A 16,414-nucleotide genomic window follows, 5' to 3' on the forward strand; every position below is an offset into this window, starting at 1 on the left:
ACTGGGTGCTCTCTCGGTTCTCAAAGAATCTAATCCTTTGGAACATGAGGGATCTATACCTCAATGGAATATAATTCTTTGCATTTACACCCCAAGCAGAATTATATCCTTCTAAAGCCATTGACTTGAGTCAATGCAAAAGGGCATAGTAATTCTGCTTAAGGAAGTCACTGCAAGGATCTCGTCCATACACAGCGCTTCAGGGCATAATATTTTTATACTTACTGTTGGGCCTGAATATCCATCTCCCTTTGGCCCAAACGGTCCAGGTGGTCCTGGATGTCCACGATCGCCCTGTTGGCAAAACAACAACAACAACAACCTTGCTCTCTTCTATGGTTGTTCTAGAAGTTTCTAAAACACTTTCTGTTGTACTTGTTAACTTTAAGTTAATCTTCCAGTTTGATGATTACCTTAGCACCAGGAATCCCTATTCCCTGTTCTCCAATTGGGCCAGGAGGACCAGGTAATCCAATATCACCCTTCAACAAAAATATACACATATAACAGAAAGTTGAAATAATGAGAAATGTTATACAGGCATACGGTGCAATCCTAAACATGTACAATCAGAAGTAAGTCCCACTGAGTTCGGTCGGACTTCTCCCCGCATAAGTGTGTTTAGGATTGCATCCTTATTTGCTACTTTCTTTCTGTAACAGACATTTTTAAAATTGAAAATGAGTTAGTATTTATAGCTAAAACTTCCATAATTGACTTGCATACTTGGATTCTGAAATGCCTAAGAGGGAGACCTACTCAGAAAATCCTGCAGGTTGGATCCAGTGTCTCCTGTTCATGAAATCAGTGGGGCAGTTTGCTGAGACTCTGGACTTAATGGCCTTATGCCCCATTCCCTTTAGAGGGCAATGTCTGTTTCAGACATGAAGAAGCTAGGGCTGGGACTCTTCCTGCTGCATCGATCAGCTAGGGCCCTGGACTTACACCCTAAAGGCTGGCCCTGATGATACCACTACATGAAGTTGAATCCAAGGATTCCTTTCTTTGACAAAGGCTTCCTCCAACGGCGAATGGCTTCCACTGTCCAAGTGACAGACCGTCTGAGGGAGTTGTTGGACCCAACCCTATTTTTAACTGCCTTCTAAAAAAGAGCTAAAACAACGTTCGGATGAATGTAGCAAAATCCATACAGGAAAAAACAGCACAACTTGCATGTCGACCATGAAATGTGATGATCATGGACATCATCTGGGAAGCCTTGACTGCCTATCTGTGCACATTATGTGTACATGCAGCAAAGTACATTATGTATTATGCACAGTGACCTACACTTAAGTTGTATGCTATTTCCTACCTGTAAATGCTTTCTAAATAGGAATTTTTCAATTTATAGACCTCTGAGGTGGCTCAAGTCCAAGGTCTTTTAATATTATATGATCCCTTAAACTATGTAGCTTGCAAAAGAGACTCTATGGTTCTTAAACTCACCACAGTGACCAGTTGGTGCCTAAACTGTTGTGATGAACATGATAAAACGAGAGAAATGCAATTTGTTACCTTTGGTCCCATAATAGCTCGTCCTGGAAGACCGGGCATTCCAAGGCGTCCTGGTGTACCAGGTTCACCCTGCCATCAGGAAAAAAGCCTTTAGTTCTCAAAGTATTTCAAGGTATTTCAAAGGATGACATAATTTCCTAGGTATGGGCAGTGCTGTATATTCACCTTCAGGAAAAGCAAAGTTCTGCACCAATATAACTGGCAACCAGCCCTAAGTTCAGTGACACACTTCTCAGTTCACTGAAGTCAACGGTCTCAGAAGAGTGTGACTTTGCTTAGAACTGCACTGTAAAATTATATGCACTCAAAAGATGGATTCTGTAAACTGAATATGTTATGCACATTGGGGATTTTTTTGCTCATTTATTCTGCTGCTTTTGTTCTGGAGGAGGAGCAAGAAGACATGCAAGTACTAAAGTTAACTCTCTGACTTCTAAGATTTCACAAGTAATTTCCCCATATATTTTCGAGTTCTCAGTACTCGTTCTTGTTCTTTAAAAAGAAAATTTCAGAATGCTGAATTCTGCATCCGATACATTCTATGCTTTTTATTTCTTTCTGGAGAATTGTGAAACATTCTGCCGTGGCTGAAGATTGAATTAAGATTGAACAAAGAATCCCGGATACAGACAACTCTTTGGCTTCTTTGCCTTATTATAAGATGAGCACATAAAACTATTACCTTTTTCAGCACTGATGTGCTGTAAATTCTGTGACCCTCAATCCAATTAAAATTGGAGGTCTGCAGTCCTATGCATGCTTACTCGGGATTGGGGAGTAGGAATGAAGTGCACAGCAACCAAGCCATAGCTTGGATCTAATGGAGTGTTTCCATGGACAGAAATATTTCCATCTGCAGAGTGTAGCTTTCTTGCCGCCCCCCCCCGGCCCGGCCCAGCCCAAAATGCCCACCAAAACACTGCTTTGAGGGGTCTCCCACAATGCACAACATTTTGGGTTGCAGTGGTTGTGGTGGTAAGTGAGAACAGCCCACTGCACAAACAGAATTCCTTCCATCCATGGAAATACTCTATTGGATCAAAGCCATGTTCATGCCCTCACGAATGAACCAAGGTTTGTCATGATGACTGAATGCAGCCATAGACATTGAGAGCCAAGATGGCAGCCCTGTCTCTTCATCAGTGGGCTCTGGTAGTTTCTCAGTTTGCCAACCTGATACCAGCTATGGTAATATACAACAGCAATAAAATAATTATACCTTAGCCCCTGCAGGTCCAGCAACTCCAGTTGGTCCCGCTAGTCCACGTATACCTCTTTGACCTTGGTCCCCCTAGAAAAAAATACTTTATTTTCCTAGATAGCTTCTCGTAAGTTATTTTAACCTTATTGTGAAAAGTAACTAATAAAATTTTCTCCTTAGCTGCTCTACATGAAGAAAAGGAAAGCATGATTCTAGTTTACACACATAAACATGCTGTGTTTCAAACCACATGTGATTATTCTTAAAGCACAACTACACTTCTGTGCAACTTCCTGGTTCAGAATACTAGTCCTGTTAGTGAAACATGACTAAGACTCACTACAATCAATGAAATGTGTTGGTTACAATTAATTGGAATTCAATTGACATCAATAGGGTCTTATAGGAAGAAAGGTTATCTAAGGTCTGCAATTTTTGAACAATGAAACAACTGTAATTTTTTTAAGTTAACACTAGCTCTGCATAAGTAGAACCTATGGGTTAGATCTTTTTGCTCAGTCTCACCCAATCCCCCTCTTTATTACAGCTTTTATTGGTGGTGGTTGAAAATGCCATCAAGTAGTTGCAACTGACTTATGACAAACCCATATAGTTTTCATGGCAAGAGATATTCAGAGGAGGTTTGCCATTGCCTGCCTCTGGCTGCTATCATACGCACAATTAAGACCCCACATAAGTGCGAATGCCGGGCGGATTTAAAGGGCGCGATCAGACAACAAAATCTGGGAAGCGCCCCGCAGCCATCGGCAACCCGTTCTGCTCCGTTGCAGAAGTGGAGTTAAAAGACACCAGGGAAAATCCGGTAGTAAACGGGTTGCAATGGGCCACGGATGGACTTTCCACTGTCTGATCACTCCAGCGTGCTCTCATGCTGTCGGGACGGTCTGATCAGACCGTGCCATTGTTTTGTTCCCCCTTCACTGTATGCACATCATCTCAAACCCCATAGGGAGCCCATGATATCCATAACAGACTGGGGGGGGGGGTCAAAGGGGAATCCCTCTTCCCTTTTCCACCACTGGAAAAGCTGGTTGACTCCAAACCTATTATCCGCTGGTGCTAACTATGAGCTTAACTATGAGTACAAGTTCTCTGCTTAAAGTCAGTTGGTTCACTAAGCCAATTTACAGTTGTTTTGTGAAATCTCTGGAGTGAGCCGTAAGCCTTGCTTCCCTTTGTGCCCTTCTTCATCCCTTGTGAAGGTGGTCCTCCACTGTGCAGTGTTCTAGAGCTAGGTCCTTTTTGGCTCACTGAAAGATTCTAGTCGTGCAAGAGTGGGAGCTTCCAGCCATGGAGTAATGTTTTCTGGCATGGAGGACCGTGTTTACAAAAGATATAGATGGAAGCAAGACTTAGGCTTACGCTCCAAGCTACCATTCTAAGACACAAGCTGCAGCTGTAACACATTGCTAGTCACTATAGCAGCATAATAAATCCATCACCAAATAATTTCTTGCCTTTTCACCCTGTATTCCAATCCCAGGAGCCCCTTCTGGACCACGGAGGCCAGGTAATCCCGGTTCTCCCTGCAATAGCAATAGCATATCATTGGGTTCATTATTTATTCTATATCATATGGATATTTTACTGAGCTCTGAATTAGGAAATGTATCTGATCTTGCTGGGCTGAATCTCATCTGTGAGCTCAACAGGTAGCGGCAAGCTGCTGTTTCTCTTCGCCTCAGCCGACATTTCTAGTACATGTATGATAATGCTGGCTTACTCTACAGAATTGGTGTGCAGATGAGTTAACACAGGGACAGCATTACAGACATTCTAAGCACAAAACATATCTTCTCTTGCATACTTATGGATATTTATAAATATACACTGTTTATACACAATCACGTGCATCTGACAAAGTGGCTGTGGTCCACAGAAGCTTATACTACAATAAAAAAACTTGTTGGTCTTTAAGGAGTCACAAGGCTCTCGTATGTTTCTTCTGCAACAGACTACCATGGCTACCCATCTGGAATTATTTATATTGTACAACTTTGCATTTTCCCTATCAAGTGACTCAGGAAGAATATGTTTTTAAAGAAATAAATTAAAATAACACTGCCAGCTGTATAGTGACATCCACGAAATATCCTTGTGGTGTATTCAATCTGACAATGTATGTATGTGAACTCACTCATTGAATCACTATGTGAAGCTTTCATCCTGGGCTAGGATCCTAATCCTTCAATTGTTATTGGTAGCCCAGGAAGAGCCGACCAATCACCAACAGCCAGTTCCAAGAGTGGGAACTATTGTGATTGGACTTTATCTCTGCAACCTCATAGGTTGGTATTTGTATAGTAGGCGTGGCTACATTAGCCGGGAGAGTTTAAAAGTAGAACAGCTTCAATGCTAAAGCTGTTCTGGCTATTCATGTTGATCTGTTTGGAGTTGAGTTACGAGTTGCTGAATAAAGCTGATCTTTTGCTGAAATCACTCTCTGGCTCTTTGTTAAGTAACCGATTTAACAATCCTAAACAGGACCGACTCAACATGTATTATATCAGTGCTTAGTTTCATCGGTTCCATTTTTGTAATTAAAAAACAGCCTTTCTTCACCCCAGTTTTGAACCTACAGTCACATGAACACATGAAGCTGAATCGGACCATCGTTCTGTCAAGATCAGTGCTGTCTACTTTGGCTGCAGTCACACACACTAAATAATCCCAATCCACTTTCAGTGCACTTTCCAGCTGGATTTTACTGTGTGAACTGGCAAAATCCAGTTGGAAAGTGCACTGAAAGTGGATTGGGATTATTTAGTGTGTGTGACCGCAGCCTCTGACAGGAAATGGCTCTCCAGGGTTTCAGGTGGAGGTCTATTCATATCACACTCTACCTGATCCTAACTGGAGATGTGGGGGATTGAGCCTGAGTCCTCCAGCGTGCAAAGCAGATGCTCTACTACTAAACTGCAGCTCCCCGCATTCAAATCACGAGTGTAGGTTATACATATGAGCAGTTATGAACGTGGAATCGGTGGTCTACTTATCACAGTTAGGACTGCCAGCTCTGGGCTCAGAAATACCTGGAGATTTGGGGGGGTGGAACCTGGAGAGGGACCTCAGCATGATAAAATGTCACGGAGTCCACTCTACAAATCAGCCCTTTCCTCCAGGGGAGCTGATCTCTGTAGTCTGGAGATCAGTTGTAAAAATAGGAGATCTCCAGGCCCCAAATGGGGGTTGGCAACCCTAGAGTTCATTAATCCCTGACCGTGAATCAAAGTAGCTCAGCTATATATCAGGCCGTTTATTTCCCGGAAAAGTCTGCTGGCTAGCCCTTTGTATAAACTGTAGCACCTTAGAACTAGATAGAACTAAAGAGAAACAAACCAACCTTTTGTCCTGGTGCTCCATCTTCTCCTGGAAGGCCAGGTAGACCTGCCAGCCCTGAAGAACCTGGTTCCCCCTAAAGTAAATAAGAAACAGAGAAGCCGGTTACTTGTCCAGAACAAGAAAGCCTGATGAACATATCTGACTTGAACTAGGCGTGCAGTCCCTACTACTGGAACTCAACACAGCCCCTGAAGTCATATCAGCCGGAGGTCCCAGAAGTGTGGCTTCACTGATAACATGGGAACGATTGGCTCTTTGAAAACAAGCTCATTTTATTTGCTAACATTAACCGTTGCAATTAAAACCTCTGTTGTGTTAATGGGGCTAAACGAAGGTTCGCCCCCCATTTTCACTTTCCATCCTTCCCTGTGTTACTGTAAAAATATCCTATTTCATTCTCCTCCTGCATTTCTGTTTCCCCCGTACAACTGCTAATGCAGCTCCCATGAATTTATAACAGAATCACACCTTTAAAAGTTTGGCATAGAAATGCCGATATTTAATTTAAAAAGTCCCACATGCTGTGTTCAGTTTGAATGACCGTGCTGAAATAAAAGCTGTGAAGGAGGGGAAGCTGAATCCAAGCCCATTGCTCTTTCCACGCCCACTGGAGAAGGGTAAGGAGGGTGCTTAGATCCAGGTTTCCCACCCCTACCAAGGAAACACCCTTCTAAACTCACAGCAATGATCTTCTAAGATACATGCTCGGTGGTGACCGTGTTTCATCACAGCTAGATACAACACAGTGCTAGTCCAATGCTCCCTCTAAGCTATGGAGTCCTGTGAGCAAAAATTCTACTTTGTGAGCTACTGGCATTAAAGCTGTGAGCAGGTGATTTGGCTAAAAGGTAAAGGTTCCCTTGCTCGAAAGCCAGTCGAATCCGACTCTAGGGTTGCGGTGCTCATCTCCGTGTCAAAGCCGAAGAGCCAGCGCTGTCCGAAGACGTTTCCGTGGTCATGTGGCCGGCATGACTAAACACCAAGGCGCACGGAACGCTGTTACCTTCCCACCAAAGTTTATTTATCTACTTGCAATTTCTTGCTTTCGAACTACTAGGTTGGCAGGAGCTGGAACTAGAGATGGGAGCTCACTCCGTCATGCGGCAACCCGGGTCTCGAACTGCTGAACTACCAACCTTCCACAGCCTGCAGTTCAGCGTCTTAACCACTTGAGCCACCGCAGCTCCGGTGATTTGGCTATGGCATGAATTAGTCTGCTCTGGAGCCGTCCTTCCTGAGCCAAGACAAAAATGTGTGAGCTGGAGGCTAAAAAACTGTGAGCTAGCTCACACTAACTCAGCTTAGAGGGAACACTGATACATGGGCAGTCTGTTGCTGAGTGTACCTATCCCTGGACTGGGGCTACTATCTATTGTTGAATGGGAGAATAAACTGGGTTCTCAAACCGTATTCCCTAGTCACAATGTGATTTTAAAATAATCCGAGTGGAAGGATTATAAAAGCATTAGAATTAAATCTTACCTTGGCACCAGGTTCTCCAAGACCCCTTTCTCCAGGAGCTCCAGTTTCGCCTGGCAAACCTTGATCACCCTTAAACAAAAAAGCCTGACCCTGAAAAGCTGGAACTTCATAAAAATCTGTATAAACATTTTGCTCAAAATCTTTTCATTGACATAGAGATAATAGCAACAATCTCAGTTTAAGCCATTTAATGGATGGCAAAATTCAAATTCTTAAAACAGTACCACTGTTAAAATGAACATTTGTTACCTCAGTAGAATCAAGATGTCTAGGTCTAAGAACATTTCCTGGGAGTAAGCCCAGAGGTCATTTCGTAGAAAAAGAGCTAGGGGGACTCATTAGCATAACTTATTAGCATATGCCACACCCCCTGACATCACCGGAAGTGTGTCCTCCCCACAGCCGGCGGCAACCTCCAGCGGGCACCAGCAGGGAGCTCCAGGCCCCGCCCTCCCGCACCTCACCTGGGGGGATGGCATCCCCCCGCGTCCCCCCCCCAAATGACCCCTGAGTAAGCCCCACTGAATAGAATTGAGTAGGATTCTGAGAAGACTTGCCTAGGATCAATTTCTTAATTATGGTTAGAACTTGAGAAAGATCACAGCTAGAGATACTCGCAGTTGGTCAATGGCTCCCCAACATCCTATCTTTGATTTAACCAAAGCAGAGGCATGTTCAGATTTATTGTCAGCATTCTTAGGACGAAGGATGAGTTCACACAGCCATGTTGATAACTGAGTGATGGCCACAAGAAATCGTGATGTGCCCCAGCCCCATAGCCAGAAATTTTTGGCTGGTGGGAGCAAGGGAGCGAAGAAGAGAGAGAGAGAGAGAGAGAGAGAGAGAGAGAGAGAGAGAGAGAGAGAGAGAGAGAGAGAAGGCATGCCTTCTCTCTCTCTCTTTCCTTCCCCGGCAGTGGGAGGCTGGGGAAGGAAAGGGAAACTGCCCTGCTGCTTCTGGTCAGTTTCACTCCCCTCCAACAATCTGTTAGGTTTAATAGCTGTTCCTCCAAGAGTAAAACTGACCAGAGGTGGAAGGGTGGCTTCCCTTTTCCTTCCCCAGCCTCCCTGCCACTGTGGGGCAAGGTGCACCGGGGCTGGGGTGGTCTGGGGAATCTGGCATCCTCCTGGGGTAGGGCAGGGTTTGTCCGGGGTGGGGCACCACCCCCAAATACTCCACCGTGGCTACAGGCCTGTGTGCAGGCATGAATGATCCACCATAAATCATCTGCCAACAAAGAGATGGATGCTATCTCCCATTAACAGAAGGAGAACACGGAAGAGGATCTTTCCCACCTTTCTTTCATCCAGCAACACCCTGCAGCACCCTATGGAAAGATGCAGAAGGAGATTCAGATTCCCTTCTCCCACATTGTTACCCTGAACAAAAACAGTCCAGGGAAGGAACTATTTGGCTCATTTATTCCACAGTGGGCCAAACAGCCCATCCCCCTAACTGTTTCTGTTCAGGGTAACAATGCGAGGTGTGGACACAGAAGGTCCTGCACCTCACTATGGTCCAATCTGGGGTGGGTGGAGCATATGGGGGAATAAAGAAGAACACACAAATCACATGTGCCTGTGATGGAGTTCACATGTTGGGTCCATGGCTCCCAGCCTCTGAACTCTGTCTTACGAAAATCAACTATAAATCTCACAATGAGAAGAAGCCAACTTTTACAAGTCACATTTAGTATGAAAATCAAGGAGATGGTTTCGTTGCAGCTGAATTTTCTCACCTTTGGTCCAGGTAACCCTTGTCCTGGTGGCCCTCTTGGCCCTGGTGGTCCTTTGGGGCCTTGTACTCCCTAGAAACAATGTCAGAATATTAATCCTACAGAAATGCTTTATTCAATGTGACTTTTTAAAAATGCCTCACACACCAAAACTCACCTTCTCTCCTTGAAGTCCAACACCAGGCAATCCGATGGGCCCAGGCAAACCAGGAGGGCCAATTTCTCCCTAATAAACCAAGTTTGGTTACTTTTTCCTGCATTCCAATACATGGCAACCCATATAAATGGTTAAATCTTCATTAGGTACAATTCAACACAGTTTCTCTGAAGCTAATTGTATAGCCTCAGTACAGATGAGCTGGCAAGCGTGTTCTATATTTTATAGGAATACATTTAAGCAGGGCTATTTTGGGGCAGGAACGCACAGGAACGGAGTTCCGGCTGGCTCCTGAGTTGGCCACGCCCAGCAGGAGCTCATTAGCATAACAGGCCACACCCAACAGCAGAAACTCATTAGAATTGGGTACATTCGGGGTGTGTGGCCTAACATGCAAAGGAGTTCCTGCTACAAAAAAAGCCCTGGACAACAAACAAGGTCAACAGAATAAGAAGCAAAAGGTGGGTGTGGCTGGATGGCCACACTTCTGGTAACATGGGGATATGGCCTAATATACTAATGCGCTGTACTATCAGGGGTTTGGCCTAATATGCTAATGAGTTCCTGCTGTTGGGTATGGTTTATTATGCTAATGAGTTCCTGCTGGGCTTTTTCTACAAAAAAGCCCTGCATTTAAGTAGCTTTATGCATGCTGACTCAGCAGCAATAAACAACATGTACAGTCTCTGTTGTTGTTGATTTTCATTCCAGAACTTAATTTTCCCACAGACTCAAACACTTTCTATTTCACCTCACGTTTTGCACTGAGGAGATGTTAAAATGGACTTGGGATAGTTTATTGGGCAGCCATCTATCTGCAAACTACAGTGTTGTTCAATAGCTATTGAAAAAAAGCAAATTCTTTATTTTGCTTCATTAGACCCTTTGTGAGAGGTATCAGTCACAGAGCGTTCTGCTTTATTTAGACTGTATACATTCCCTGACATGTTTACTGCTCACCTTCTCACCCTTTATGCCGATGCCTGGTTGCCCCCGAGGACCCTTTGGGCCATCAAAACCACGATCTCCCTATAGTGAAAAAGAAATGTATGACTCAGTTAACAAATGTGGTCCGTACTTTCATCTCAGCTCCTGTGTAGTTCAGATGGAGCAATTGTGCACAGTGGCTTACAACCTGACTAAATTTTCCAATGGCAGAATAGAACTTTTTTGCCTCCCCCCTCCCACCACAGCCCAATGATCTCCACAAAATGGTGCCCCCCAGGGAAGTAGGGGACCCTGGGGAATTACAGGGGGGGGATCTGCAATGGGAAGGGAGAGTTGGTGAAAATTGCCAACCTAGTTTGGATACAACCCAGTGTAATCAGTAATTCAAAATATTGAGAATGCAAAGGAAATGTTTGAAGTCATTTTCTTTTGTATATCAAAGACGTTTCCCCCCAGTAATTTCAGCTTTTCATTTGCAAGCGATCACAAATGAGAGATGAATCAATGTTATATCTTCTTGCCATTTCAAATATGTTTGATCAATTTCTGTACTTCACATGTCAGTGGGGGGAAAACCCTCCGTGCATCACATACAAGCATGGATTCCTTGATGTACACGGATGAAAATTTTGATAGTTAGAAAGCTGAAGATTCCTTCTTGACTATAAGGACTCTGCTCATCAATCTCCCAGATTAAATCTAGGAATTAGTCAAGCAATCTGAACATAAGCACAAATGATTTGGCTCTGTTATTCAAATGTATAGAAAAGGAAGGGTCGGATTTAGGCCCCTCTCAAACAGGTGATCAGTGAAGTCAAAGCTGAAAGCACCAACGTTCTATTCAGAGTCATGAGATTTGTTCCGAGCCAAGTGTGAGGAAGTGCACGTGCAGCTTCAAGAACTAACTGCAGGACAATGCAGTCAGAAAGGTGGGAATGTGTCTTCATCCAGAAATGTTGGCATAAAATAATAAGACAGATCAAACAAATTATGAGCTATGAAGTACCACTACTCCCTGAAACCATTCTTCTTAATTACTGGCATGACCATAACATTCCTAAAAACAACTGAGATCTGATTTCTATTCTTCTACTTGCAGCCAAATTGGTGCTGGCTTCAAAATGGAACACTAGACATATTAACAAGCTGTGGGATTTCTTTGTAATGGCAAAATTGTCAGATCGACTTCATCTCTCTGAATCACCTAATTATAATTCAGATTTTGCAGATCAATGGTTACTAGTTCTGTCTTACCTTACCAACAATGTTGGTTCGTATGTGAAAGCTCCTAGCAATAGCTATTACTATATGCTCACTTTTAAACTTTAACTTAACAAGTTTACTACTGAAATTTTGCATCTATATATTATAACTCTTCATTATTTCTCTTATTTGTAATACTGCTACTTTCGCTGTCCTTCATAAAGCATAATGCTAACGTACTCCTTTATTGTACTACAAACAGTACCCATATGGTATTGGTTTTTGATCTATATTGTTACTGTTAAATTGTTGTCTTCTGTTAACCTTTAATAAAAATGTTAAAATAAGAACTAACTGCAGAGGGCAACTATTTGGGACTACAAGCATAGCATGTTTCCGCACATGGTGTTATAGATGCAACGGGAGATGTATAAGAAGAAGCCTGTTTCTTCGTGTTCAGCATTGCTGATGGACAATGACATAAATCCTTTTCGTATGAACGAATGATTATGTACTTTCTAATTTTAAATATATACATTGTGATACTTATTAAGAAGTGTACAAGATTATTCCAACCTCTTTTTATCCCGACACCCATATGAGGTAGGGTAGACTGATCAAAAGCCACCCATTGAACTTCACAGGTGGCCACAGCTTTGAATCCAGTTCTCAGCAATCCTAATGAGACACACTCAACCGCCATGGCAGATTGGCTCTTGCAGTGTTATAATTGGTGGTGGAATATGTAATGTACTGAAAGTATTACATGAATCGTCTAATTCACTTCCCATGTTAAGCTTCGAGCCAGCCAAGGCTCCATCTGCACTAGCACCCTATTGGTCGCTTCCGAACAGCGACCAATCACAGCGAAGCAAAGTCCATAAGCGGGAAGATCTTTCATTGGTCTTTATCCGGATAATCGTATTGGTTGTTAAATGTAAATAGGCGTGGCTATGTTCGCCCGGGAATGTTTAAAAGGAGCCTAGCTTCCAATGTTAATCTGTTCTGGTTATGAATGCGTTTAAGTGCTTGTTCGTTACTTCAATAAAGCTGAATCACTTTGCTGAAATCACTCTCAGATCTTTGTTAGCGGCGATCTAACAGAATATGCTGTCAAATCACAGCTGACTCATGGTGAGCCCTTAAGCTTTTCAAGAAAAGAGACGTTCAGAGGTGGTTTTCCAATGCCTGCCTCTGCACGACCCTCGTATTCCTTGGTGGTCTCCCATTCAAATACTAATCACTTATCTGTGATGTGCACTGAGTCCCCCCCCCTCCCCGATGTGCAAAGTACAGAACTGGATCAAACATATTTGAAATGGCAAGAAGATAAAACATTGATTCATCTCTCATTTGTGATCTCTAGTAAATGAAATGGTGAAATAATTGGGTGGGGACTTCTTTGATATACATAAAAGAAAACAACTTCAAGCATTTCCTTTGCATTCTTAATATTTTGAATTACTGATTACACTGGGTTGGATCCAAACTAGGTTGGCAATTTCCACCAGCTCCCCCTTCCCATTGCAGACCCCCCCCCTACACACACACACACTTTATGCCTGCTTAGCTTCTGAGATCTGGTGAGATGGAGCTAGCCTGGGCTATCTACTTCAGGGTTATAATTTGCACAATATTCTAAGTGCAAAATCAAAATTTATGTAAGTAAGAATAAAAATTCTGACCCTCTGCAGTATAGGAGAAACTGTCCATACTTGTTTCAGCTTCTGTTTTTCTGTTCACAGTGGTGTCCTGGCTACATTCCAGATTAGTTAATGACATTCATTCGGCCTGCTTAAATCCCCAGTTTGTTAATTCATTCTTAACTTCGCTGCTGAAGCTGTGTATTCACTGGGAAGTGATTGCTGAGTTTCGTGAATGGAAGGGCTGATTTCCTATTTCATATATACAGTATGCTAATGAAAACATTATTTTAAAATGTAGACGTTTTTACTTTCCTGCTTAGGCCACCTTCCTTAAATAAATAACTTCCTTGAGTAATCCTGCCATAGCACACAAAGGGGAATTCGTTGCAGGATTAATTAAGTACAAGCAATACTTAATTAATAATTATTGTATGGCACAGTGTGTGTTATAGCCAGGAGATCCTGAGATTGTCTGGCAGTCAGGAGTTCCAGCTCTTTTAGCGTTATGCCCCACTGGGTGGCGAGCTAGACTTGTTTTTTAGGTGTGAAGGAAGAATTAAACACTTTTGAATGAAGTGAAGGAAGAATGAAACACTATCACTGAAACACTATCACTTCAGGAAAGCACCACCCACCACTGATCTTTTTCAATTTTATTTTTTATTTTATTTGCATTTATCCAATTTATACCCCGCCCTCCCCGCCGAGGCAGGCTCAGGGCGGCTTACATGAAAGTAAATACACAAATAATAATTAAATTACTATAAAAACATCTAAGAACAGTTCATTATAACACAATACAGTACCATAAAGTGCTAGCAATATTGGTTTAATTTCATAGTGATGGTGGTACCCTATGAGTGCATTCAATAGATCATCTAGATGTTCAGCTCACTGATCTTTCCCAGATATAATCAGCAGGCACAGGCTGTCAATAGCAAGCCAAGGGCCAGGGCTCTATGAATTTCAGTGGTTGTTGGTAATGGTGGCAGCTCAAAAGCTCCCATTCCAAAAGCCTCCTCTTTTTCTCCAAAGAAAAGATGACACTTCATGACAAGACTTTAGTGGAGGGGAAGGACAGCAGCTTTTAAAAACAAATAGCAAGAAATCTTTGGTGGGGTGAATCAGTAGTTCTGATAAGGCAGTGCACCCATGGGCTCTAGAGGCTGGCTATAGCCTTGAGAAGATAAAACAAAGGATGATAAAACACTTGAAGATGTTTTATGTGGAATGCAGATTCCAGTCAGAATGGGCAAACCTTCACTTTTACATAGTAAAGGAAAGTAAGCTCCTAGTCATCCTGGCTGTAGTTTTGTTACTGAATCATCATCATGATTTTGAACATCTGAGTCTAAACAACAATGGTTCTCTTGACTGGCCCCCGGTAACTGCAACTCCCAGCGGGAGAAATAAGGGTTATCCAGCATGTGGGGGGTGCAAATAACTTTGTGCAAACAAAACAAGCAAATGAGTGGCAGGCCTGACAATAACTGTCTTCAGTAAAGCAGTTTCTTTTGAAGCTAAACTACATTTATTTGCTACAACTACTTCCAGTTCAAGAGAAACAGGAAAGGATGTGGTAGTAAGGCTAGCTCTTGAAGGAAGGCTTAAACTTTGGTGTTTAGGAGTATAAAATACTTCTTCAGTTGTAGGCTTGCCAGACCCCCGGTCAGGGTGGGGTTTTCCCCGATATTCAAGGCTTCATTCCGCTGGGAGCCAGCTGGCTGGCGGGGAAGCCCTGCCCCAAGCCCTGCCCCCCAAAAACCTGACCACCCATGGCCACCCCTCTCCCTTCTCTCCTGAGAGATTTACAGGGCCCACCACTTCCTGTGGCAGTGAATTCCATGTGTTAATCACTCTTTGGGTGAAGAAGTACTTCCTTTTATCCGTACTAAATCATGTTGGAGATGTCCCTCTCCCTCCGTGAATGCCCCCCAAAGTCCCCCACTGGGGACAAAGACTGGCCTGGCGACCCTACCCTACTCATACTCTTCCAGAAGTGTGGATAAAGAGGAGAAAAGTTCTCCCTCAATGTTGTTCAGCGCCAGGTCTTTCAATGCCAGATTGTTTCCTTTCTTCCGGAGATGGGAACTCTTTGGAAACCTTAACAGACCGATGGCCATTTCCATGGACAGAATTCGGAAACTGGCTTGATATTAAAGAGAAGGGTTTGTTTTTATGTCTCAGCTCTTCAAATTTGGAAATGACATTGATTTGGTAACTTTTAAAACCAAAAAGGAAAAAAACCCCCAAAAACCCTTTGAGGGCCATCCATTTAAGTAACACACACTCCTTAAAATAAATACTTTTTGTACCTTTGGGCCTGGAAGACCTTCTCCTGGTGATCCTCTTTCTCCCTGAATACCTTGTGGTCCTTGAGGTCCCTATAATAATATTTGTAGAAAATAAGAAGTCAGTAAGAAATCAGCATTAGTTTGATCTTGACACATCTTTGTGGCTTGGAGCCTCGTTGCAACCTGTCCCAAACTGCTGTAGTAATAGTAAATTCATGAGACATCAAGGAGAGAAATATGCACGGCAGGAGTAACAAGTTTTGCAGAATCACACTAGCAGTCTTTTTCCCCATCATGTCATTGACAAAAAAAGTTTGAAAAGGCTTTGCAATGTGGGGTTTGCCCTTGTAATAATTCAACCGAGCAATCAAACATGAACAAACTTTGATAAGAAGAGAAGAAGAAGAAGAGAAGAGATTGGATTTATACCCCGCCCTTCACTTGGAGTCTCAGAGCGGCTTACAAACTCCTTTCCCTTCCCCTCCCCACAACAAACACCCTGTGAGGTGGGTGGGGCTGAAAGAACTCTGACACAAACTGCTCTTTTTCAAGGACAGCTGTGCCAGAGCTTGTGACTGAACCAAGGTCACATCAGCAGGTGCAAGTGGAGGAGTGGGGAATCAAACCCGGTTCTCCCAGATTAGAGTCCGCACACTTAACCACTACACCATTACACCACTACACCACTACACCAAACTGGCAGATAATTATAGGATCACATACATGCTTAAAACTTACCAAGGGCTTAAGATCGCCCCAAAGAAGTTTGCAAATAGATACAATAAGTCAGTATCTTACCAAACATGCCACTTTTTAACATCATCGTGTCTGATGAGGAATCTTCTGTGTGCTGCAGAGAATTGTGGT

General features: G+C 43.1%; 1 protein-coding gene across 1 annotated transcript in view; it reads right to left on the minus strand.

Annotated features, from left to right (window-relative positions):
* LOC107119684 (collagen alpha-1(XXVIII) chain-like) overlaps window positions 1-16,414 on the minus strand; it is a gene marked incomplete at its 5' end in the record, with an annotated part of 68,490 nt that overhangs the window by 25,469 nt on the left and 26,607 nt on the right. Inside the window, 11 exons of the mRNA XM_015422243.1 lie at window positions 226-294; window positions 414-482; window positions 1,519-1,587; window positions 2,738-2,809; window positions 4,198-4,266; window positions 6,084-6,155; window positions 7,565-7,633; window positions 9,303-9,371; window positions 9,457-9,525; window positions 10,417-10,485; window positions 15,569-15,637. Of these exons, the coding sequence (XP_015277729.1) occupies window positions 226-294; window positions 414-482; window positions 1,519-1,587; window positions 2,738-2,809; window positions 4,198-4,266; window positions 6,084-6,155; window positions 7,565-7,633; window positions 9,303-9,371; window positions 9,457-9,525; window positions 10,417-10,485; window positions 15,569-15,637 (765 nt within the window). The remainder of the gene's footprint in view (window positions 1-225; window positions 295-413; window positions 483-1,518; window positions 1,588-2,737; window positions 2,810-4,197; window positions 4,267-6,083; window positions 6,156-7,564; window positions 7,634-9,302; window positions 9,372-9,456; window positions 9,526-10,416; window positions 10,486-15,568; window positions 15,638-16,414) is intronic.

This window comes from Gekko japonicus, unplaced genomic scaffold (genome assembly GCF_001447785.1).
Source record: "Gekko japonicus isolate JY-2015 unplaced genomic scaffold, Gekko_japonicus_V1.1 scaffold469, whole genome shotgun sequence".
Taxonomy (NCBI): Eukaryota; Metazoa; Chordata; class Lepidosauria; order Squamata; family Gekkonidae; genus Gekko; species Gekko japonicus.